We start from the raw sequence: 24,107 nt of genomic DNA, 5'->3' as shown, positions 1-24,107 counted from the left end.
AACAATTTCAAAAGAAAACACAAATTACAGAAAAATGCCAATAATTCTGCCACTGATTTAAGAGTCTAATGCCATAAGCAGAGCACCTAATCAGAAAGAGGCAGCACAATCTAATAGATGCAGAGACTGACAGCTTGACAGCAAACACATAAAACAAATGATGCAAGTGACTGAAGTCACATGCACAATGACCTCAAGACAACAACTATACAGAGGCAAAACTGAGTTTTGCTTTGGTTTCTTAATCAGCAGTTGAAACTGGAAGCATTAGGACTACTTAGAGGGTATTCTGTAATACTACCGAGAGAATTTACTGTATTAGCAAATGTATCTTATGACTATGTTAAAAAACTATTCAACAACCAATGAAGCTATTTCGAGTGAGATAATCACACTGTTGATACATAAACTTACATTACACTGGCTAAGTCTTCTTGGAAATAAATTTCTTCAAGTATTTCTACAAGAACATGATGTGGTTATATAGAAGTATTTTTGAAACCATCAGCTTGGAAGCAGGTTAAAGACACAAGAGGTCTGTAAACAACTCAAGTACCTATTAGCAGCATGAAGCAATCGAAGTGTGCACTTGGAAATAAATTCTCGAAATGTGAATGATTGTGATATAGACCTTGAAGAAAAAAAAATGGTCAGCCTAATAATCAAGGATTTCACTGAAGCAATGAAGATGATCAGCCAAAATAAAACAGGTACTGAATACTCATAGCACTCCAAAGGATATGTATATACATATCACATGCAGAATATGTTTAGTTTTACTACAGAAAAAATGAAGGCCTTGTGCCTTAAGAAGTTAAAATATAGAACAGATTTCTTGAAGCTGTTGTTTGGTTAAAACACTGGCCAACCTCTCCTTCATCCGAAACGTTTAGGAAACAGACTGTCATACTAAGACAGTAGTAACTCAGGGAAAAACAAACAAACAAACAAACCCCCCCAACTTTCTGCCATAATTGCTTGTTTTTAAAGCAGAAGTTGTTCCATATAATGAAGTCCACATGTTTTTACCTGGTACCAAATAATCAGTCCTCTTCCTTAAACCTGCCAGAAAAAGCATGCAAATACCAGTACTCCATAGGAATTCCTGGAGCAGGCGCTGTACTGCAGTCCTGACCAGAAGCCTAAAAAATTATTTTCAAGCTTCTGATATCTCAATTGAAAAATGAGAAAAAAATCTTAGTACAGCCATTACAGAAACCTGACTTTCTGCTACCACTTGAATGATGAAATAACTCCAAGCTCCTAGTCTGTAGCTCAAAAAGCTTCTCATTAATTAGTGTTGAACTATTGCCATTACAAATGAATGATTTGGTCTTTTGTTTTTATTTGAAGTGTGACACCAACAACTGCCTTAAAAACATATCAACAAATGTGTTGAGACAGACATCTAAATTACGATTATATATATTTGTATTCTGCTTGCTAAATTTTACTCTATTTATACAGCCCTTAGAGTCTATTGTTTTCTGTAGCCATAATTAAAAATCAGCTAAATGAAGTGGCTATATATTTATCAAACAGACCATAAAACATATGGTTTCTACTTTGCCAGCTTATGGCATTTTATTTGGTAAAGAGCAAACCTAATACATACGTCAGCACTGTCCACTCAAGAAGATAAACTGCCAAAGGGAAAATATGCTATGTTTTGACAATGATGGAGAAAAAACTAAAGGTTTTGCCAAAGTATATTTTATTTTTCTAGCCTTTTTCTCTTATTGCTGGCATTGCATTTCAACACTACAAACAACATTCAAAACATCGAGAACTATTTTGGTGAAACCTCTAGATCTCTTCCACCTGTAAAGATGTTGAATGTGAAACATTCAACTTCTTCAAAGGCAAACGGTTTGCTCTGCAAATGCAAACATTTTAAGAAGTTTCCTGAATACACACTTTGCCAGTAGTAAATAGTAACAGGCCAGCATTCACTTGCAAGAACTGGATCTGAATACACTATATTTATTTAACATGCAATAACCCTATGATTCCTCATATTGTTTATATCACTACAAAATTTTCAGATACAATTATTATTAAACATAAAGATTGTTCTACTCTATTTAGAGGTCCCTGAATATGTATTTTTAGCAGTATGTCTATTTGAGCAGTAACTCTCCAAAGTCAAACGTGGGTCACCAAGTCTGAACTAGGGAATCTGGATGAAAACTTTGATTCTGGTGCAACTTACAGCAAGCAGGAGGAGGAGGAGACTGACCTCTAAGGTCAATTGAGTATTTACAAGTCAGTCAGCTCTAGAGAGCATCCACTATCACGTGAGCAAGCAGTTATTTTACTGCCCTTCACTGATGTAAATTCATAGCAGTCATGCTCTGTGCATTTCTCCACCTAAGCTCCATTTCAGAAAACTTGCACCTTGCAGCCTAATAATGGTGGAAGGCTTAAGAATTTTGATTCCTTTCACAGCAGTGCGTGGACATCCACTTATGGCCAGTGCAAGACAGGCTGAGACGAGGAGGGGGGTGAAGGAGGTACGCTGGGTGGACCTTTGATCTCAATCCATACAGCTGCTCTTTCATTGCTGTAAAGGTAAAATATTCAGTTTCCTGTATTAGAGGCAGCATTTCTCAATGTCAGGTACCTGTCTGCCTAAAAATTGTCTTCTCAACATAGGGCTTCCATATATCTACTCGGACATCCCCAAGCACGTTAATTTTGTGCAAATCCAATAGGTTTAAAATGTATGAAAATTACTGCATGCACGCAGATCAGCACAGCTCACAATCAAAAGTCTGATACTTCCTGAAATATCGGGAGTACTTCATATATGCCATGTAGGCACGGTGCGCACTCAAAGTGGACATTTCCATAATCCCCAGGAACAACGCAGTTAAACTGGAACTGCTGCACACATGCAGTAATTGCCACCAGGTGTCAAGAAATTACAAGAAGTATCCTCAAATAGAAAAAGAAAACAAAACCAAAACAAAAGAGAAAATGATATTCAACTTTTTCTTAGGTGAGGTAACAGGAACTTGGAACGCCGTGATTAATAGAAACATGGCAGACAGCAGGATGAGAAAGCACCCAACGGACACAATCAGCGTCGTGTAAGGGTGACTCTGCAAAGCATCTAATCAGCTGTGCACAGGCTAGCGAGCACCCACTGCACACTGCCACACAAACTTTGTTACTGCCACTTCTCCACAACCTTCGCGTCCCAGTCCCGCTGCCAGCTCCAACAACGTCGCTGCCGAGACCAGCCTGTCAGCTCCTGCCGCAGCCGCCGAGTGCCGCCTGCCCGGCCCCTCACCGCCCCGCGAGCGGGAACAGGCACACGGCTTGCGCCAAGGGTGACACCGGACTGGGAAGGCTGGTCGGCTTGGTCTCCATACCACTCCTTGTCCATAACGCGCTAACCGCTGCGGATCTACCAAGAATCCTTCCGAGATCTGTGCTGAGTTTCCTCTACTGCAGCTACATTGCCAAAGCAGCCAGAGTTTTTTGGGGGTTTGTTTTTTTCTAAATAAATCACGTAAACAAATACTTACATAAGCTACAACTGCAGAAGTATTCAATTCATCTGCATGACTCCTGTTCCCTGTATTACAGTAGTATAAACAAGTAGTTACAGGATCCCTCCTGTCCTTTTTAAGCCCTGGGAAAAGTAAAGTAATGAATGGAGCTGCAAAAGACACTGCTCATCAGAAAAACTGAAATCTTTCAAGGCTGGTGTCTTTCACCAACCTTGAAAGGTCATCAGGAAAAACTGTGACATAACAAGCATTCACTGCTTTGTACTTGGGCCACCACAAAAAAAGTACTGTAAAATAAGTGGAACAAGTGTACATTTGTTGCTCTGCAGTCAACTATCTTTCAAAGAGCTGTATTTTACTTGCAAAGCAAGTACAAACTTATTACAAAAAACAATGCTCAACATCCTGTTTGTTCTAAAACATTTATTTTATAATAACAAACGTTAAAGAAACCCTATGGACCTGACCAAATCCATCTAGCCTAGCATCTGGCCTTCAACAGCAACAGCAGGAGCTGCTGCTCAGGAAGGGAGAGAAAGACTGAACCGCTTCCTGCGGTCCGTTCCCCTCATATTCCCCCCCCAAAACGCAAGCCCACGCAACTGTCTCGCTGACAGGAAGAACGATCCCGGAGCAGGATCATCTCTGAAGGACAGAAGGAAGTGAAGGTAGAAGCAGTGGCAAAGGAAGCAATCTGATATCCCAGACGCACACAATCATAGCTCTTTGTGAGCCTTCCCATCACTTCCAGAAGGTCCCAGTTTTAGCTCCCTATTTGCAAACTCCTCTTTCAACATCTGGTGCAGTTGGGAAGCCTCTGCAGCCTCCCTCCCCACTAAGTCCCCATCAGAGAGCACCGAAATTCTGCAAGAGGCTCGCAGCTCGTGAGAATTTGCAGACACCCTACCCCGTACAGACAGTACATGCACGTCCTCCCACATTCTTCTCTATTGTTGAGATGATTTTCAAGCAGCATCTCAAAGCCACTTAAGAGCACATGCAGCCCTAGACAATTTCTGCATCACTCATCCATATACATACATTCTTCAGAGAATATGATATGATTTTCCAGTGTGACCTAGTTAGAGAAGTTAGTTGAAATACCCTGATATCTAATGGCCTAACTCTAACAGTTCTGGCATTTGTAAAGTGAATTTGTAATCAGAATTGAGCTTACTCCATAATTCAAGTAACTGCTAAGAATAAACTTTACTGAAGAAAAAGATACAGCTTCAGCAAAAACATGTAGTAATCTAAAGCATGATCTACATGACGCATACAATTGAAAACCTCTTTGGACTATGTCGAATTCTAGGTGCAGAGTGCTGTGTGAAGTACGTAAAACTTAGATGTAAAAAAACAAACAAACAAACTTATGACAGGCATGACTTACAATCCACAAAGGTGGGAAAAAATATCTATCTGCTGCAATAAACATATTTCGGTTATTCAAAAAAAAAAAAAAAAAAAAATCCCGTTCAAAACTTACAGTAGATTTAGGAGGTCTGGGGCACAAGGTATTTGTACAGCCTGCCTACTCATTAAAATAATCATCTCACATACTTGATTTGGACATAAGCAAAAGCAGTACTGTCCTGCATGTCTCACGTTGTGTTACACATTAATGGCAAAATAGCTCATCTTTTTACAATATTATGACGATACCGAGGTTTAAACCTTGATGGGTCTTTTACAATTCTGTCCTAATAGTCATATGGGAAAAGGAGTAGGATCTATTTCTATTTAGAAGAGGCAAGGCTGTTTTCTAACAGCAGAACAGATTTTCCTCTGGATTTCCAGGTGCTCTGAAGATGGAACGAATAAGGCTAATCATTCTATTTCTGTGGACTAACCATAACTAGGTTATTCCACATTTTCTCCAAATGAGAATACTTGAGAGCTACTTTCTATAATCAAATTTACACTGAGAAAAACAAATCATGCTCTGAAAGGCTTCACCCCACCAGAAAAAAAAAATAGTTACTTACCTAGAACTGCAATTAAAAAAAAAAAACAGCTAAAACAGTCTTTAAGTTCTGTATCTATCATCTGTCCTTCAGTGTTCTCCCTTGGGTAGGTATAGATTCCCAGTTAGTTTCACATTGCTAAAAGGCCAATGTCGATCAGGCTATGGGGTACATAGTGAAACCATCTCTACAGAATACTATGAGAAAGCACAGACTTAAGCAACCAGAAGAGTAGAATAAACTATTTCTAGCCCTCTTCAGACACAGCCCACATTACTACTTTATCTTAGATTCAGTAATTCCTAAACTGTGGTTGACTGCCTGGTGCCAAATCCTCACTTCTTCTGGCTGAACGAATTTGAAAAGATGATGAATTTTTCTGATAGTACATCGTTATCATTGTCAAACCAGTGTTCATTATGCACGGAAGGTACCATGACAACACTAAATATTCCACATTACAGAACTCTGGAAATTCTGCATTGAGTTTTTTTACACAGTTCACATTCAAGAATCCCTGTACAGGGATTATGTAGTGTTAGAGACAGCTGCAACACAAACTGTGCTAAGCAGAAGATTATTAGATGAAAGGAATTGGGATAAGAACTGCAGTGCTGCTAACGAAAGTTATGAATTTTCAAAATATATATTTCCCATACCATCAAGTACAGAAGGCGACTTTTGCTTTGTCAGGGTAATCTCACAGTTGTCAAACGCTTGGACAGCAATGACTAACCAGGAATCAACTGACTACCTTTTGTTGGACAGAAATCCATAAATAAAGGCAACACTCCACCAGTTCTTCCACCAAAATAGTAATAAGATTAGGCATACCAGAAATTCATTACAACATACTCATATTTAGGAGATGATACCATAACGCAAGGATACCAACACACATGTCTAACGCAGTCTGCTACAGGAGTAGCTCTCCCGATGAGTCTTAGATTGAATAAGCTTTCACCCTTCAAACAGAGCCTCAAACACATCTCCCAATTTCTGTTTGTAGATCCCTTTTTGTATGTTTTATTCTCCCCCTCAAACCAACAAGGGAGCAGCTCAAGTGCATCACCACTCCCCAGAGACAGATGTGGGGTGCCAGGCCACCAGGGTTTGCAAAGCGAACACCAGCACACTACTTCCTATCGATAGCTTTAGTTGTGCGGGTCTAGCCTGACCTCTTTCTAAAAAGCCAAGGACTTCCCTGAATTCATTCTTGTGTGAACTAAGGCATGTAAAAAAACAAAACAAAAACAAACAAAACACCCACTCTTGATTTAAAGTAAGACCAAAGAAAGCAACACCACTTTAAGTTGTCAAGGAAGCTTCTTAGAGCTAGAACTCTACAAATAGCCTGAAAAACTTACTGTAGTAACAACAATAAAAACCTCTTCAAAAAGCTAACCATGAAGAGCTAATAAAATGCTTCACAAATGCAGAACTGTAGCCCCCTCCCATGAGTCAATATTTCACTTCAACAGCCAAGGTTCCCAAACACCCAGAGCGTGCTTTCATTGCGAACACTTGAAAAACAGACATGTGCAAAGAGAAACAGCAGAGATGCCTTTTCAGAGCCCTTCTGAAGGCCTCCACCCCAGACTCTCGCTGAGCGCTATCAGAAGTCAGCCAAACAAAACCGAAGACAGCACGTAAATACATTACACAACGTACGGGCTGCCATGACGGAAAACGAGATCTAGGACGGAACGAAATGGCCAACGCGGGCTCAGGTCTGAACCTCTCAGCGAGGGACACTCGCTTTCTGCACCGGCTGTGGCAGCCAACAACAACCCCCCCCCCCCCCCCCCCAAAGCCCGCACGAGTTACACCCAGGGCCGCCGGGCGCCCCGGCCGCGCCCGCCCCCCCCGCGCGGCAGCCAGGCCGCGGCCCCGCCGCTCGCCGCCCGCAGCGCGCCCCGGCCCCCCGGCAGGGCGGCAGCGGCGGGCAGGCCCCGCGGAGGCCGCGGCCCGCCCAGGGGAGGCGGCGCCCCGCGGCCCCGGCGCCGCCGCCGCCGCGCCCGCAGCCCCGGCCCGGCCCGTAGCGGCCCCCGCGGGCGCCCGGCCCCCGCCCCGCCCCGCCCTGGCGCCGGCCCCGCGCCTCACCGCCAGGTCCTGGGGCACGGCTCCGCTCATGGCCCGCACCGTGCCGCTCCGCCAGGCCCGGGAGGGCAGCGCAGGCCCCGGCTCCGGCCCCGCCGCCTCGCCCTCGCCCGGCCCCGCCGCCAGCAGCAGCAGGAGCCGCTTCCCCACGGGCGAGGCCGCCGCGTCCGCCATCCCCGCCGGGCAGGAGCCTCCGCAGCCGGCCCGAGCCCAACGGTCGCCGCCGCCCCGAAACACCGAGCGAGCGCCTGCCCCGCGCTGGGCCTCCGAGCGCCGCCCGCCCCCGTCCCGGCATGCACCGCGCCCGCGCAGCCTCCCCCTCCTTCCTCTGCCCCACAATGCCCCGCGCCGGCCCCGGCCCCGCCCCGCCCGGCCACCGCCGCTGCCCGCTCGCGCCCGGCCGCGGCCTGGGGCCGGCCCGGGGCGGGGCGGCGCTGAGGCGAGGGCCGCGGAGAGGAGCGCCCCGGCCCGGCCCCGCCTCGGGTCAGCGCCCGGGCGGGCCGCAGGGGCCCGGGGCGGGAGGCGGCGTCCGGCGCGGCGGCGGCGCTAGAGCGGCCTCAGACGCGGGATCCGAGCGGCGGTTCGGGATGTTTCGGGGCGACGTGAGCGGCTCGGGGTGCGGCCGTCGCCAGCCCGGATGCCTCGCTGCAAGGTGAGACGGGCTGGGCCGTGTTTTCAGGAGGCGGCTGAGAAGCGGTCACTGCGGTGCTGGGCGCTGCGGCCGCGGCCGGAGGATGCGTCTGAACTGTCCTCAGCTCGGTCGGCGGAACGCCCCGACCCTCCTCCCCGGCGCGCTTAGCGGACACAAAGTACGGCAGGATCCTGCGCTGCCAGAGGGAAGGCGAGGTCTGACAGCCCTGCTTGCGGAGTTACTCGGTGCAGAGACAGAACAGCGCTGATAGGCGCCACTCCTCGTTCCGGTTCCTACACTTAATATCAGAGGATACTCTTGGGAAAACATTTATTTTGCTTGTGCACGTACTGCTTAACTCTGTGAAAGTCATTCTCTCAACTCTGTCAAAGACGAATTACAATGTCTAGAGAAGGCTCAGAAGTTTCTGGTTTTGGTTTTGGTCTTTTTTTGGAGGCTGGGTCTGCTTTTGGTAGTTTGACCAACCGCACAGAACAAATACATTTCTGAGATGGAACACCGAAAAACATACCTGTTCACAAGAGGAATCCGTGATTTCTCAGCCTTCTTGAAACATTGTTACATTTGTTCAATCTAATAACTTGTGAAAAAAAGACAAGAAGCTTCTCTTAAAGACTAGCTGTGCCTATGCTTGTTAAGAGAGAGAAATATTCAAGTTAATCTACTATTTTGGTGTTTATATTTTTATAAAAAATACAAATTTCCAGATTTTTAATACATCAGAAAACAGCAAGAAGTTGCACAAGCCTTGATATATTTTCCTTTTAAAAGTCATCCTTACAGTCTGGACCAAAAATAGCCATAGCTATTCTCAAAACAGATTCCAAGGCATGCTATGACAGGTGGATGAAAAGATGAAGTCTTCAAGAGTAGGTCTATCAGAAAGGCCTGGCACTGATCTGCTTCTGTTTTATTTTAGAACTCCTCCCTCCAATAACAAAGGCCAGAAAAACCTGATGTCTGTGTATATATTTTTTTAACCTTTTTTCTTCCATAATATGAATAGCAACTGATAGAAAGAATCCAAGTAGAGGAGTGGAATCCTTTACAGAAAACTAGTAAAGTTATAAAAAGTAGTTACATAGATAACTGGGAGTCAGGATGACGTGCTTTAAATGAGAGTGCTAAAAATTAATTGTGCCTCAACAAAGTAAAATTTTTGGTGTGACCACATAAATAGTTACTCAAGGAAAAATATTCTGTATAAGTGAGTGTTAATCCAGCTGAGAAAGGTATCACTAATGGCTTAGTATACAAAGCTAGAAAAATTTTAACTGAGCATAACAAAGCTTGTTGTTTTCTGGGAAAGATAGCTACATGCATTCCCCAAAGTTATGCAAATAATTAACTTTCCAGCTTCAAATATCTATTTTGTTTTGTTTCAACAACTGTAAGGGTTTTCTTCAATTGTCTTTGAAGCATTAAATTCTGTAAGACAACACAAAACATTTGCAGGCAGTTCCATTTAGTCTGCGTTTTGTCCTTGTTGACATGTCAGATTAACCCCATCCCTTTACTGAAAATTTTTCCTTAGTGACCAACTAAAATTTGCATGTTTGCATGTGGTTTTTGTAACTCATGACATCTTGGCAAAACACATTCTGTTCCTAGCTGCCTCTGTGCTTTATTTGAATACCCTTCACAAAAGGGTTTGATACTAAATGACATGAAGAACTTTCAGCTGGGACAGGTCATTTAGTCAGAGGGATGCTTCCTTGGTCTCAGCATTCAGCTATAACATCAACTTTTAGAGGCACGGCATTTTGTTGTTGTTGTTAATGTTCAAAGCCTAATACTTATGCAAATACAAACATCAGTGGTACCAGAACTCAGCACTGTCTTCCTCTGCTGTGTAGCATCTGCGAGCTTTGATTTACTACACTCTGCTCGTTTTACTAAGGCTTTTTTTTTTTTTTTAAACAACTACAGGAGCTGATATGAACGAAACACTACTGAAGGATAACAGAGCCATTGTCTTGCGTTTAAGTGGAAAGAGTATTGCCCTAGTAAGTGTACTACATTCTTTGAAGACCAAGACAGGCTTTACCATCATGTCTTAATTTCTCTACTGAAACAATTAGTAAGATTATTAGTTACACATTAGAAACAGAACCACCATACAAGAGATTCTAAGTGGTTCTATGTCCCCTTCCCCTTCCACTAGCTCCAAGAAATGCTGAAATTACCAGCAGTTCCAATACTCCATCTCCTGAACATGGTGCTGGATGTTCCAAAAGTGAGCAACACCAGCTATACAAATAGTGGTATAATCTACGAAGAACAGGAGAGGTTTCCGAGCTTAAATTAATAATTGACACAGGGTGTGTAGGCCATATAATATGAATTAAATTAAATTTATATTCTCTTAACTACATAAGTATTAACCATTTTTAAATTCTACTGCATTGGCTTTTATTATACCTTAGAGCAGCAAGTTTCCCAGGCTAATTTTGCTATGTGCTAATTTCAAGTATTATTTTACTGTAAAAGGGTAAAGACAAGTACTGCTGTTACAGGCTTAACAGGCTGCAAAAACACTCACCATAGTATCAGCTTGTCATAAGTCATGTGATAAGACAAACGTCAGGCTACATCCAGAGCTGGCCCTTAACCAGTAAGGTGTCTGCTTCTCTGTTCAGCCCCCTCCAGTCTCAAATGATGGCCAATCCTCCAGAATTCAAAGGAAGTCACTTGCCAGAGTGATGGGTCCAGAGAGTAACAGTAGGGAAGATCTGACTCACTTAATTTGAGAAGCAAAGTGGGACTGATGCAGCCCCTTACCTGTACAGGTTTTCCACCCTCCCCTTCAAAATAAATTGCATCTCAGGCTACCCCTCCACAAACAGCAGCCATGTTCTTTGGAGAACTTTATTAAAATATATCCAAGAAATAATCAAACATTTTCTAATGAGTCAGGAGAGAACTGAAGTGAGAAAAACATCTGTACAGGGGACAATGCTGTAAGTTTTTGTTTACATGCTTTATTTTTTAAACGTTTCACAGTTTAGTCATTGTCTACAAAAATATATTTCTGAAACTCTGAGTCCTCTATAAAAAAGCTGGTCAGCAGCAGTGACCCTGACAAACAGAATGTACCTTAGGACAGTGTGAGCACCTCCTGTAAGCAGATTAGTGCAGATAGGGCACTCCTGTGTCACCCTGGGAGACTTCTGTTCTTTGGGATTAAAGCTCCACACTACTTCTGAAGGATGGTATTTTAAGAAAAAAAAAGAAATCCTTCCATTTCTCTATACTGCACTAAACCTGGGAGAGGGAGCTGCAAACCAGTGTATCACACAAGAGAGGGTGCTATCAAAGAAGGATTTGGCACTCAGGGGATGGGGAAGACCACACAGTACTTTAGTATTGGATAAATCTTTCTTTGAGCAATCTGTTCAGAACAGCCTTGCTCTTTGTGATAGTAGGTTCAGTCTACAACATTAACCAGAGGTACTAATGCCATAAGAGTGGAGTAGTTTTACAAGCACAAAGAGAGCCCTTCTTTGAGGTGGGGATAACTCAACTTAACTTTACCTCAGCATCTTCTGCTGTGGCTTCAATCAAGTGGGAAGGTGCTTTCATATCCAATCAGAAGCCTACATGGTACTGGATAAAACAGAGCCACCATCATCAGTGCTGTCAGGCTGAATTCCTCCATATCCATAGTTAGAAATATTTCTTATGACACTATTTACTTAGTCCTACTCTTACCAGTCATCAGTATATCTAGGCACCAAATATAAGAATTGAGAAACTCAGTGTCCCCCAGATGAGATCTTCTTCACTTCTCCTCTGCTCAGAGAAGTTATTTGACAGGTCTTCAGAGATACTTACAGTTGGAAAAAACCAAAAATGCTGCCTCTTAAAATGTATCTTGCATTCTGCTCTAGAAGAGACAAGATGAATGGACTCTGAGCCCCTGTATTTGCAAAGTTCATAACTAGAAGCCCCTTACCAGAAAATAATCTGCAGGCCTGAACCTCTAAGCAGGGCAGAAATTTTCAGCAGCAAATAAGAAAACAGCAGTTATTCACAGACTGCTTCCCTACTACAGCAATAGAAAGAAAATCAGCTCTCAGTTCCTAAAGAAATCTTTTTCTCATCAGCCTATCAGAAGACGACCTTTCTGAGCCAGTAGCTTGTTAAATTTAGATTTCTTAGAGAACTAAGATGAAATGCTGCTGATTATTTCAGGTACAGCTCCAAAGGAAGTGCTTCTGAGCTTTAGGCTTTTGCTCAGAAAGTTCCCCTCTAACTTGTGCCTACTATGAAGCCCCAGTCTGGCCTGCTAAACCTGAGCAGCCAAAGAGGTACACGAATTTTAAGTAGAATCAGCATCATTCAGGAAAACATAGAGCCCAAGAGCCTGTACCAATGCAAATACCTTATCAAAAAAGACACTCAGCACTACAGAACTAACATCATCTCATTAGCGCTAAACAGTTAAAGTGGAAAATCCATAGGAAAAACACCTGAAGTTTACTTCCTGCCTATTTTCTTTCCTTGAATTGCCAAGGAGGGTGGGGGAGAAGGAATGAATCACCTCACCGTATCAGCAGTAAGTTACACAGTAAGCCACTATATGGAGGCAGGATTGGAGAATAATTTACAACCAGAAAAAGAAAAAAGCCTGAAAACTTACAGTCTGAAAGCTTTGTTCAGTTTCCCAAACTGTGAACAGCCTAAACAGATGATTTTGTCCACCCCTCACTGAATCGTATGCAATTCTATCATTAGACACTTCCAAGACTAGAATTGTTCATCCATCAAGTTGCATTCCCACTGTGTTCCCAGCTGTTCAGCTCCCAGAGGTGCACAGAAAGGGAGGGAGAAAGGGCAGATGGGCCCACACATAGCACAGGTCTCCGAAACAGCACCTATTTTAATATACCTGAGCAACAGAAATCAATCAGGAGTTGTTGTATCTCAAGATGGCTGTCAATTCTGTGTGCATGGAAAGGCCATAACTAAAGCTTAAGAAGATGAAATTAAAGGAAGATTCAGAATTAAGAAAAATCTTCTCCCGTGGAACCTGTCATGCCAAAGACGACTCCTCCCTCAAAGAAGTGGTGCATACTCAATCATTTGGGACAGAGAAGTGGAAGAAGCCTTGAAAGAAACAATCCTGCCTTGCCCTCAGGTGATAAGCTAATTGTGTTCTCTTTCTCCCTTTGTATCGCAGGGCTTACCCATATTAAAAAGCTCTGTCTTGCCCTTGTGGCACAGCCCATTATTGGAGATGCAGTATATGCTAGCAGAGCTACACTAACTAGAGTAATTTGGTCAACTGTTAAAAAGCTGCCTTTCTCCATCAGCACAGATGCAAGCGTCACCAGCACTGGTGTGTTACTTCTAGTTGATGCAGTTATGCCAGTGAAATTCTGTAGCACAGACAAAGCTTAGAATTCTAACATTATAGTTATTTTGTGGATAAACAGCATCATTAGACTGTGAGGTACATGCATGCGAGGAACCAGTGACTGCAGCTGCAAATTATTGCTATTTGCTGTCCTTCTGGTGCAAGTTTCTCTTATTTCTACATTCTCTTGCTCTCTCTGAGGTACACAGACTCCAGGGTGAACTCTTCTAAAGCCTCACAAACACACCGGCCACCAGAACACATTTGATGACACTGTAATCATTTCCAAATCATTTACAAGACTGAATCTGAGGCTGTCACTATTTCTGCTTTTACCTTCAGGCCTAATACTGCATAGACAAAACTTCATACGATCAAGAACTAGGAATGCCTGCACCATGCCTGTTCTCACAGAAACCTTACTGAGGTTAATGCGCAAGGTAACACAGCTGAGCCTAGGCTGCCTTCTGCCTAGGGCATAATACAGACAATACTCATAACCTCTCCAGTTCACTAATCTTGTCTTGATGTTCCCCATACCTATGCTTCACGAGGTTCAGCCAAATGAAACTTAAGCTGCTACACGTCACAACTGAGAAACGTGCACTGAAGTCTGGTTGTCAGGAGCACCAGGGGACCTCCCTGATCAGGCAGCTCCACCTCTCCTATGTTCAAGTGCACAAGGACAGTTCCCTGTTACAGACAACTGAGGCAGATATATGGGAAACCACATTGGTTAAACCAAGTATTTCCAAGAGGAGGCAAGGTCACTGCTGCCCTGCCCCAGAGAAGGAGAAAGATTCATCAAGAGATTAAAACTAAATGGGTTACAAAATAAAGGCAAGAGCTAAAGTTTGCCAGTAATGAAATGCATTCTCCTGTCCTGTATGAACAGGAAACGGTCTCTGTAGGGTGTTAAAGAAGGTCCTAGGAGGACATACCCTCCTATTTTTTTCTGTTGCCAGAGAAAAGGAGAGAAAAATGCTGCTACTGGTCAGCAGGAATCTCTCTGTCTGCATCCAGTTTGCTCGTCTCTCCTGGGGAAGGGGTACGCGGAGCAGAGTGAGAAACAGAAGGGATCCCGTGAGCTACAATCCCCTCCGCTACTGGTGGTTCCGGCAGCCCAGGATTTGCTACTCCCACTACTCCCGGAGGAAACCTGAAACCAACAGAAACATTGAAATTACACGCTTGTCCAAAAGAGTTATGCAAGGGGAAAGGAGTTGTGCCCTCACCCACCTACTGAATACAAATCCCTCTTTCTAGCAAAACTGCTCAGAGATAGAACACAGGAAATATCTACAGGGCTGGAGGGTGTCAGTTATTTCCTAATACCAGACAGGCAGAGATAAGGTCAGGTTACATACTAAGCATTTACAAGACAGGTACAAAATTCATCTGCAATGGAAAACAGTGTGAGACACTGCATGGAGGTTCCCTGAAGGGCTGGAAATTCCCTCCCCACCAGCAGAAGTGCAAGCTGCCAGTTATCCCTCACTAGGCTATAAGACAGAAGAAATTAAGGAGCTAAATTAACAGCCAGATAAAAGAGGAAAAATAGGAGAGACTAATAAATGTCTAATAAACCCTTTACTTCCATTCTGCCTCCCTCTGTCTTCTCTCTGAATATATCTGGGGCTATGTAGATATCTCAGAGAATATATTTCCTACTTTACAGATCGGAGAAAAACAGAGGGGAAGCAATGTGCCCACAATGCCTTGGCAGGTCTCTAACAGACGAATAACCTGAAATACACCTTGTTTAGGCCAATGCCTCATTCACTGAATGATGTATTTTGTAACCCATTCTCTTATTTATAGCCCAAGCCTGCGGTATAGATAAGAAATAACTATTCTTTGCTTATGCAGCCGTAATGATATGAACAACTTTTGAATGTTAAGATCCAGATCCCTTTTCAGGCACCTAGCAGGTTTTCATATGTTAAGAAGTCTCTTGGGCATATCTTGCAGGGATTTGGAAAAATTAACTGGTACCCTGTTGGTAATAAACACAATCAAGAAAACACTAAATCCTGGTGCAGCTTCAAAAGGGCAGCTTTGTGTCTCTAGGCCAACTGACTACATGCTGCTGTTAAATTCTGTAAAGAGCCTGTACCACAGACCATATAGGAATACATCTGCTTTCAGGCATAAGCAATTCTCAGACCCAAAGAAAGATGTTGGCCTACTTCAGCAGGAAGGTATCTGTTCATAAAAGCGGTAACTCAGACAACCCACGTATCTCACCTGTAAGCTGCAGCTCCATTGAGTTCAGGGTGGACAGTTGCAGGATCAATACCAGACCACTGAGCTGCTAACAGCAAATACTCCTTATTAACACAATTTCTCAAAGCATCAGGTATGTGACCTGCAGGAGCACCACAAATGCCAAACAAAAAACAAAACAAAAACAAAGAGACAAATAGGAGGGACTTATTTCCAGAAGTATTTGCAAAGGAAGGCAGAAAGGAAATGCTCAACATCCCTTCCCATCTACTTCCCACAGGATAACACCGGGCAGGGGAGATTCTTCTTATGAACAACTGATCTCTGGAGAATACAAGAAACCAAGCCTTCCTTCCCACTTCTGGGATCTTGGAGATATTAGTAGCCATGTAAACTGCAATTGCCAGGCCTCACCTTCCCCAGGAGGCAGTGTGCACTACTCCAGAATAAGGTGTACAGTATAACTGTCTGAGGAATTATTGCAAAGAATTTAGAAGATGTACAAGGTGAGAAGTACAAAGCCTTTCCAAGGAGGGAAAGTGCCACTCCAGCATTAGCTACAAGATTCTTGCAAGACAAAGGGCCAATTATCAACTCATACTCTAGTTCAAGAGACAAATCACTGAGTTTAAGTTCTAGGAACAGTCAGCAGTTCCCATTCCATAATCCTTGCAGTGAACTGACAAAAGAATCCTAATCCAGCAGCAGCTGCAGAGCACACAACCTTCCTCATTACCTGTAATAGCTCTGCGGATCTCTTTAGCTGCATCTTCTCTGGATTCAATGGAAGCCTGCTCACTGTACCAGGCTGTGTGAGGGGTGCAGATCACATTGGGTGCATCTTTTAAGGGCCCCTGAGCAAAGCTGTGATGGAAAAAAACAAATGTGGTTTCTCCCCGAAAGTGATAACCCCATCTGTCCTCCCAGGTATCACCGTAACTCAAATAAAATTAAGGAATCATCCAGTGCAGGAGAGTCACAGAACAGCAGTAGGCACACAGATGTAGTGTTACCTGAAAGGCTCAGACTCATGCACATCCAATGCTGTTCCTCTGATTCTCCCCTCCTTCAAGGCTTGTGCTAAGGCTTTCTCATCTACCAGCCCTCCTCGGGCTGTGTTCACCAAGAAGCAGCCCTGGCGCATCTGGAAAAAGAAAAAAATTAAGTGGGTTGAGAATGAGACTTTTTCATGGAAGCAAAGTGAATCTTGGGAAGTCTACTGGAAATGAGCAGGAGCCTGCAGTGATTAGAAGAGGCCTGGACAGTCAGAGAACAGACTAGGAATGCTCTCACTGCAAAGCTAACCACAGGGGAAATGCCTGCAAGCAATGCTTGAGAAATTTGCTTTAAAAACAAATAAAACCATAAGACAACAAGGGTAGAAGTGGAGCTCAAGTTTTGCACTCCATAGTCATCCTATTACTTTAAAAAAAGAAAGAGGACATGAATCAAGTATCCAGTTGTACAAAGCTGGACTTTGATGTTCAGATGTCTCTCATGAAAGCACTGAAAAGCATTCACAGACTACTGGAGTAGAGCCCGAGACTGGCTTTGCAGTGGGCTTGGGCAGAGAGGCTTTGGCAGAGCTGTATAAAGAAGCTTAGTCCCAGCCACACCACACCTGGCTCTAACCAGCAGTTGCTCATTTTAAAGGTAATTTGAAACTATTTGATCACCTGAAACATTCTTTATAAATGAAATTACTCAGCAAAAAGAGCCAGTCCTATTCTTCTCTTAACAAGAAATTCTATACAGCACAAAGCACAGGCACCCGGATCCACACGCTCCCAGCCCCCGAAGGCAGCAGGAGGCACACAGCAGAGGCAGCAGGATTCACACGCTCTCAGCCTCTGGGGAAGCAGCAGTTTGCGTTCGCATTCATTTCCACAGTGTTCTGTGGGGGAAACCAAGCTCCTGCTGCACCTGTTTAATAGTGAAGTCATTGATGAGGTGATGGTTATGTTCATTCAGGCTGCAGTGCAATGTGATGCAATCGCTGTGCATTAGTAGATCCTGCAGGGTTCCTACTCGTTGTAAACCCAAGGATCGCTCCACTCCATCCGGCAGATATGGATCATAGAAAATCACGTTGAAGCCAAAGGACTTGGCTCGCAGAGCCACTGCCTGTCCAACTCGGCCTTCACAAAAGAAAACCCACAATCATCAAGGAAAGGTAAAACACACTTTAAAGACAAGATACTGGGGGAGACTGGGAGCCTAGACTGAGTTTATTGCCAGGGCCCAAGGTACTGCAGCCCTGGAAACCCCCTAGGATTGCCACAGGGATCCAGAGGAGGTTATTCAGTGCTGATCCCATGCTGCTAACTCTAGTCTTTCCCCATGCAATAGCCTGCATTTAGCCTAAAAGGAGGTGTTTTTCAAGTCAAATCTGTACCCTGAGGCAGTAAGGCAGTAATAACCTGATTACAAGAGCTTGAGGAAGGAACTGGTAGTTTTCAGGTGGCTTTTTTAATGATACAGAGCTTATCACATAGGGAAACAGTCACTAAGAAGAGCTGTCTGAATGTTCCAATTTTTCTAACCATTTGAATAAGGAAGAAAAACCCCAATCCCGTGACATATACCCAACTCTTGAAGATGTCCAGCATCACAGAATAGGGCACTAGCATTCCATATGAGTTAGTGCGTTTCACAATGAACAGCTGTAAAATTACCATTTTTTTCAGTCGGTGACTCCTAAGTTCCCAAAAACATTCACAGTTCACTTTTTAAGTCTAACAATCCCCATCACTTACCAAGTCCAATGATGCCCAAAGTCTCCCCACGGATACGCACAGCGCCTCCAGCCACCTCTCGAATCTGTTCTACACTTGAGGCTCGATTCCCTTCCCGCATAGCCTGATGTAGCCACGTAACACGGCGATAGAGGTTCAAGATGTGACAGAGGGTGGAGTCAGCAGTCTCCTCTACTGAGGAGGAAGGGATGTTGCAAACTGCAATGCCTACAAAGCCATAGAGTTCAAATAAGATTTTTTAGCATCGCAGAACTAAACCAACATACAGCTCTTCAGGCACAAGGGCTAGAAGATAATTCTGTGCTTCAGAACTACTGCCAAGAAAACACACAGGATACATTTCAGGAGCTGATTCTATAGCAACATGGATGGGACCAGCCAGCATTTTAACCTCCAGAAAATACCATTCCTTGCTTATAATATCCATTAGATTGTCACCATCACCAGAAAAACAGGCTGAAATGAGAAAACTGGGTCATACAAGTGACAAAAGAAACTGAGTATTTCAAAAGGTCTGCATCCAAAAGACGCGCTTACACCAGAGGCATTCCTGACAGATTAACTGACAGATTGTAGAAGAATTAACAAGACAGATGGTTGAGCTCTTTCAGGCCTCACACTCCAGATGCTCACTGCAAGCATCAGCTTCCCCAGGAGTGACAGTAACTCACTCATTAAATGCAGACAGAAGCCATAGGTGCTTCTCGAAATACATTTGAAATTACATTTAAAAATAGCGACACAATGCTCCCACTCTAGAATCAACATACAGCCACAAGGCACCATAAAAGCCATGGCTAGAACCATCAGGTATATTACTAATGCCAGAGTTAAGGTCCTGAAAGCACACATTACTGACAGCAAATAGAAAAATGTCAGGGCACTACAGCAAAACCTGATCATTCCTGAGCAGTCTACCAGAATAACAGGCTGATAACATCACTGCGCTGCTACTCTCCTTTATTCAAGGATCTTCTGCTCCTGAAAGGGCACATCTTCAGAAGAGAGCTTTTCAGCTGACAAAGCTTCTGGAAACAACTACTTAGATCAAAATTGGGTCTCTTCCCCAGTGTAACCCTAGCCACTTGCCAAACCAAGGCAACTCCTCCTCCTCCTCAAGAGTCCACCAGCTATCTGAAAGCTAGGAATGAGATCTGGGTGATGGTTGAAGACACATACAATTGAGCAATGCATCACCCTCTTGAAAGCCTATGACAAAGCAGACATTCAAATAAACTCAGACCACACTCTCCCAAGGGAACGAGGAGAGCAATATGCATACACAGTCCCAGGTATCAGACCCCTTTTCCCTATCCACTCCTTTCACAATTGTGCCATAATGCCACACAGAAGACACAGAGGAGACGAAGAAGGGAGACGGAAACCTAACTTCTTTTAATCTTGTTCACTGGTTACATCTCACTTAACTTCAGAAAAGCTACCTACCTTTATCTGTTACATAACTAGATAAGATACAAACATGTTTACATGAAATACAACGTATAAACGTAAAAAACACAAAAAAACACAAACACATGCCACAGCCCTTCAGTCCTATTTTGAGTATTCAGAACTCATAAGGAATGGCGTCACGCCTCAAAAATGAATTAAAGGGCCTGGCTAAGCAGGGAAGACATCCATAAGAAGACAGATATGGCCATGCCTAAGGGACACCACACTGTCCCTCCAAAGTGAAAGTGGTAAGCAGCAGTTTGATGGCAACAGAACTCCAACCTGTTGTTAATGATTGTGGCAGGGAGGAAAAAGGAAAGCTTTGAATCTGAACGAGTAAAAAATATGAATTCTGACTATAAAAAACAGAGAGCCCCTAGGCATGGACTAGCTTCTGTGAACTCAACCTGAACATGTAATGACTGGATGAGAGCCAAAGACCTTGCCAGGAACACTTGAGAATATTCAGTTGAATCATTCAGGTGCAAAGACTCTTTACACCTAATTCAAGTGCTACGCAGATGTGTGTTCTTCATTTATTTGCAACTTACCTGTTCTTACAGATACTGAAATTTTGTTGCCTGTTTGAATTTTATAAATACATGCTTGCGTTTGGTTTAAGTTTAAACCTATTTTGCATTAGGAAAGGTTTCAAATCATGGACGCAACCCTAAAAAAGGCGGCACAGGGCATTCAAATGATGGGCCTCCCCAAGGAGACTACAAGGTCCAAATGCCTTACTGCCAGGTGTTTAACAAACAGCAGCTTTTTGTCATCTGACCCAGAGACTCTTCACATGCCTGAACTCCAAGCTTCTAAAGGGATCTATAATAAGGTGCTGAATCAGAACCTACCTGCATATAAAAACTAACAGGAAAAATCAACAATTGAGTACTTACAGTGAGTTTACCCTACATCAACATTTGCAGGCTTTCAGACATTACTGTTTGCTCAATGCTTTCCCCACAAACAACCCCAAATTACCTCACCAAGGAGAAATTATCTAGACATTGTATTTAGGTTTCTGAATACCAGACAAAAGCAGAGGCTCTGTGACATCTACAGCAGAGTAATCTGAGATCCCAAAATCTTCCTTTCAATGCACCTACCAGCTCGGACATTTTTCTTCTTCCCAAAGATGCTTGATACTAAGCAGCTCCAAATCTTTCTACTTAAAGGTTTTAAATGCACTCAGTTAAAAAGCAGAAAAACAGGTGTGGTGTTCCTCTTCACATTCAGTTATAGTTGCAACAGAGCCCTAATGGTGTTGCCATACCTAACTCTGCAGCCGATTTAATGTCCACGTTGTCATAGCCACTGCCAATGCGCACAATGACCCTGAGGGCTTTGAATTTCTCTAGATCCTGACGAGACAGAGTAATGGTGTGATACATCAGAGCGCCTACTGCCTCGTTCAGCACCTACAAATAAAAAAGTCTCAGTCAATCAATCTCTACTTTGACTACTCTTGCAGAGTCAGCTAGCTCCATGCCCAAACGCTTGCATGTTTTCATTCCCACCTTTTCATGGATTTCCTGAGTTGACTGAGCATCACAAAATGCCACTGTAGCAACATCCTTCAAGATGGGCATCTCCACAGTGCAGTCTCTTCCATCCAAGAGCGCAACCAGAGGACGAGCTGGCATTGGACCATTCACAATAGGAGGTCGTATGCCTGTTAAAAAAAAGTCGGTGTGAGTGACTATACGAAAGACAGGAATTCTGCAGCCATCGTTTGCATGAATCCATACATGTGTTTACAGTGGTCCAACAGACCACCAGGTCTTTTAAACTTCTGTAGTATTTAGGTAGGAACTAGTCAAAACAAAAGAAAAATAGCAAACAAATTTCAGGAAAAAGAAACCAAAAAGAAAAGGAAACCTCTGTTGCTACTACTTCAGTAAATGACGGAAAACATGCTTTGCCAATGACGAGATAACGGAGCAGGTCTGCCGACGAGCGTGCCGTGCCGCCTCACTCCAGCTGCTCAAGTCACGGGCAGGGCTGACCGGCCTGCGCCCCCCCGCAGGCACCTCGGCGCCGCCGCCCGCCGGCTCCAGCTCCAGCTCCCCCCGAGCGGCCCGCGGAGCCCCGCCGCGTCCCCCCGCGCCGGGGCGGGGCCCCACTCGCGCTCCCGGGAGGAAGCGGCGCCGGCCCCGCCGCAGGGCCTGCGCGGAGGCGCACCGGCGGGACGGGGCGGGGCGGGGCGGGGCGGGACGGGACGCGGGGCCGGGCCGGCCGCGGGGGGGCGCCCGCCTCGCCCCGCCTCACCTTCGCAAATCCGGTCCAGCCGCTGCCGCTTCACTTTGTGCCGGTCCATGGGCCGCGCCGGGCCGGGCCGCGCAGCCCCGCGGCGCTGCGAAGGGAGGCGCCGTCACCCGCCGCCGCCGCCGCTCCGATCGCCGCCGCCGCCGCGCTCCGGCTCCCGGCAGGAAGCGGAAGGGCCGGGCCGGGGCCCGGGCAGCGCCGCGCCGCGCCCCGCCCGCCAGCCATAGAGCCGCCGCCGCCCAGAGCGCCGCTCGCTTCCGCTTCCGGCCCCGCCGCCTGCCCACAAGCCTCTGCGGCCGGGGGCGCCGCCGCGGGCCCCTCCCGGGCCCAGCTCTGCCCGGTGCCGCCAGCCCCGCGCTCCGGCGGGAACAGCGCTCCTCGCCGCCGGCTGCGGGCCCGGGCCGCCCTCCTCGCGCGGGCCGCCGGCCCGGGGGCGCTCGGCGAGCCTCCCGGCCGCTCCCCTTCCCGGCCGGTGCTGGACAGGGCGAGAGGCGCTGCCGCTGCGCGGAGACGCGGCCGAGACCGGCTTACCGATCTGCAGACCCCCACGAGCACAGGTGGAAGGAGCCGCGTAGTTTCTTGCGCCTCTCTCCCAAGGCCCAGCCGCAGCTTTAGCAGTGGCGAGAAGGAGAAGGGGGGCACGCGGCGCCGCACGTGCTCTGCGCCGGGCAGTCCTTCTCTCTGCGCTGCTGCTTGTAGAGGCGAGGCCCCGAATCCTTCGTCTCTCCTCAGAACATGGAAAGCAGGGCTGCCCTGTTGCACCTGCCCCTTTATTTGCCCCATCACCACTCACCTGGACCATCCCGTAGAAGCGGGGCCGGGGCTTGTGCTATCTCATGTTCACCTTGTGATGCTGCTTGAAGCCACCTTTTCTGAAGTCCCAGTCAGCAGGCTGTGAGCGGCTGCGTGGAGGCTTTGCTGGTACCTCAGCAGTTCAGGCACGGAGACACTGGGGCTCTGTGGGGAGGGCAAGAATCGAATGGGACAGTGGGAAGCAGCAGTGCAGTGTGCAAGGCTCCAAGGTGCCCCCAGTTTCCAGGAGCTTGCAGATGGGATTCACAGGCGAGGCTCAGGCTGAAGAAAGGGGGACTCTGTCCATTACCGTCTTGTGCGTTCAGGAGAGAGACAGCGGAGGCTTGGCCAAAACTGCAAACACAGGTGTCGTGGGCCTGGCTCTGCTCTGCCAGTGCAGTTCCTCAGGAACAGAGAGCAAATGGCAGTGCCTCTTGGGAGGGGGAACTGAAGTCTTTTCCAAAGAAAGAGTCTCCTCCATAGATGTTTGAGACGCAGTTTGGCATTCAGAGAGGTGTCTTGGCTGCAAGGAGTCTGTCAGAAGGGTGGTTGCCAAGGCCTGTGTTGCCTGGAAGGCTGATCCTAGGATTTGGGGTCAGGACTTCCCAGGAAGCTCTCTCTGCGTGAGACAGAACAGGGAGCCAGTCAGAACAGCTCTACTTCTGCCATGCCACCTTTTCAGCCATATTTCCCACATGTCCCCTGTGGTCCTGTGAGGGGATCAGCACCACAATATCCAGCCCAGCATCTCCACATCCCATGTAGTGGATCCCGCGCAGTACCTTTAGAGGTAAGGTCCTGCTTTTAGCTCCACTGGGTGGAGGATGCTCGCTGCCTTTCCTGGGGGAGGGTTTGACCCCAGTTTTGCACTGACTGACATCGCAGTCCAGCCTCTTAAGCTGGTCACCACAGTTGCTCATGTTGCATATGCAAGGGAGCTGCACCGTACCGCAAAGATTTTCTAGCTTACCCACTCCGCGGCTGCTGTCCAGTTTCTATTACTAGTGTTACCTGATG

The 24,107-nt window shown here is 45.7% G+C and overlaps 2 protein-coding genes and 1 long non-coding RNA gene across 6 annotated transcripts in view; 1 reads left to right on the top strand and 2 right to left on the bottom strand.

Moving 5' to 3' along the window:
• The window catches only part of KDM3B (lysine demethylase 3B), a 56,287-nt gene extending 48,368 nt beyond the window's left edge, over positions 1-7,919 (bottom strand). Inside the window, exon 1 of one of the 2 annotated variants that reach the window (XM_064521211.1) lies at positions 7,589-7,919. In XM_064521211.1, the coding sequence (XP_064377281.1) occupies positions 7,589-7,759 (171 nt within the window). In that variant the 5' untranslated portion in view covers positions 7,760-7,919. The remainder of the gene's footprint in view (positions 1-7,588) is intronic. The other variant, XM_064521212.1, reaches the window with a different exon arrangement.
• LOC135330047 (uncharacterized) lies at positions 7,871-15,195 on the top strand. The gene is made up of 2 exons (XR_010391808.1): positions 7,871-8,237; positions 10,167-15,195. It is a non-coding gene; the product is annotated as an uncharacterized LOC135330047 (long non-coding RNA).
• LOC112994156 (C-terminal-binding protein 2) lies at positions 11,090-23,081 on the bottom strand. 3 transcript variants are annotated; one of them, XM_064521226.1, is made up of 10 exons: positions 22,830-23,081; positions 22,302-22,386; positions 21,551-21,705; positions 21,307-21,451; positions 18,579-18,785; positions 17,746-17,960; positions 16,836-16,966; positions 16,559-16,686; positions 15,844-15,964; positions 11,090-14,755 (listed from the first exon to the last, which is right to left on the bottom strand). In XM_064521226.1, the coding sequence occupies exons 1-10, from the start codon at positions 23,079-23,081 to the stop codon at positions 14,584-14,586; spliced, it is 1,611 nt and encodes a 536-aa protein (XP_064377296.1). In that variant the 3' UTR covers positions 11,090-14,583. The 3 variants fall into 3 exon arrangements, with proteins under 3 accessions (XP_064377296.1, XP_064377297.1, XP_064377298.1); XM_064521227.1 differs by lacking the exons at positions 22,302-22,386; positions 22,830-23,081 and adding an exon at positions 21,912-22,064; XM_064521228.1 differs by lacking the exons at positions 22,302-22,386; positions 22,830-23,081 and adding an exon at positions 21,951-21,971.
• Positions 23,082-24,107: the final 1,026 nt, after the last annotated feature.

This window comes from Dromaius novaehollandiae, chromosome 15, assembly GCF_036370855.1.
Source record: "Dromaius novaehollandiae isolate bDroNov1 chromosome 15, bDroNov1.hap1, whole genome shotgun sequence".
Lineage (NCBI taxonomy): Eukaryota > Metazoa > Chordata > Aves > Casuariiformes > Dromaiidae > Dromaius > Dromaius novaehollandiae.
This window is presented reverse-complemented; position numbering and strand designations above follow the sequence as displayed.

Coding starts and splice junctions, on each gene's coding strand:
- LOC112994156 (XM_064521226.1), bottom strand. CDS start 23,081: ATGGGGCAAATAAAGGGGCAGGTGCAACAGGGCAGCCCTGCTTTCCAT. Junction 21,706..22,301: donor GCTGGACCGGATTTGCGAAG/GTGAGGCGGGGC, acceptor TTTTTTTAACAG/GCATACGACCTCCTATTGTG. Junction 17,961..18,578: donor TTTGGGCATCATTGGACTTG/GTAAGTGATGGG, acceptor TCTTTTGTGAAG/GCCGAGTTGGACAGGCAGTG.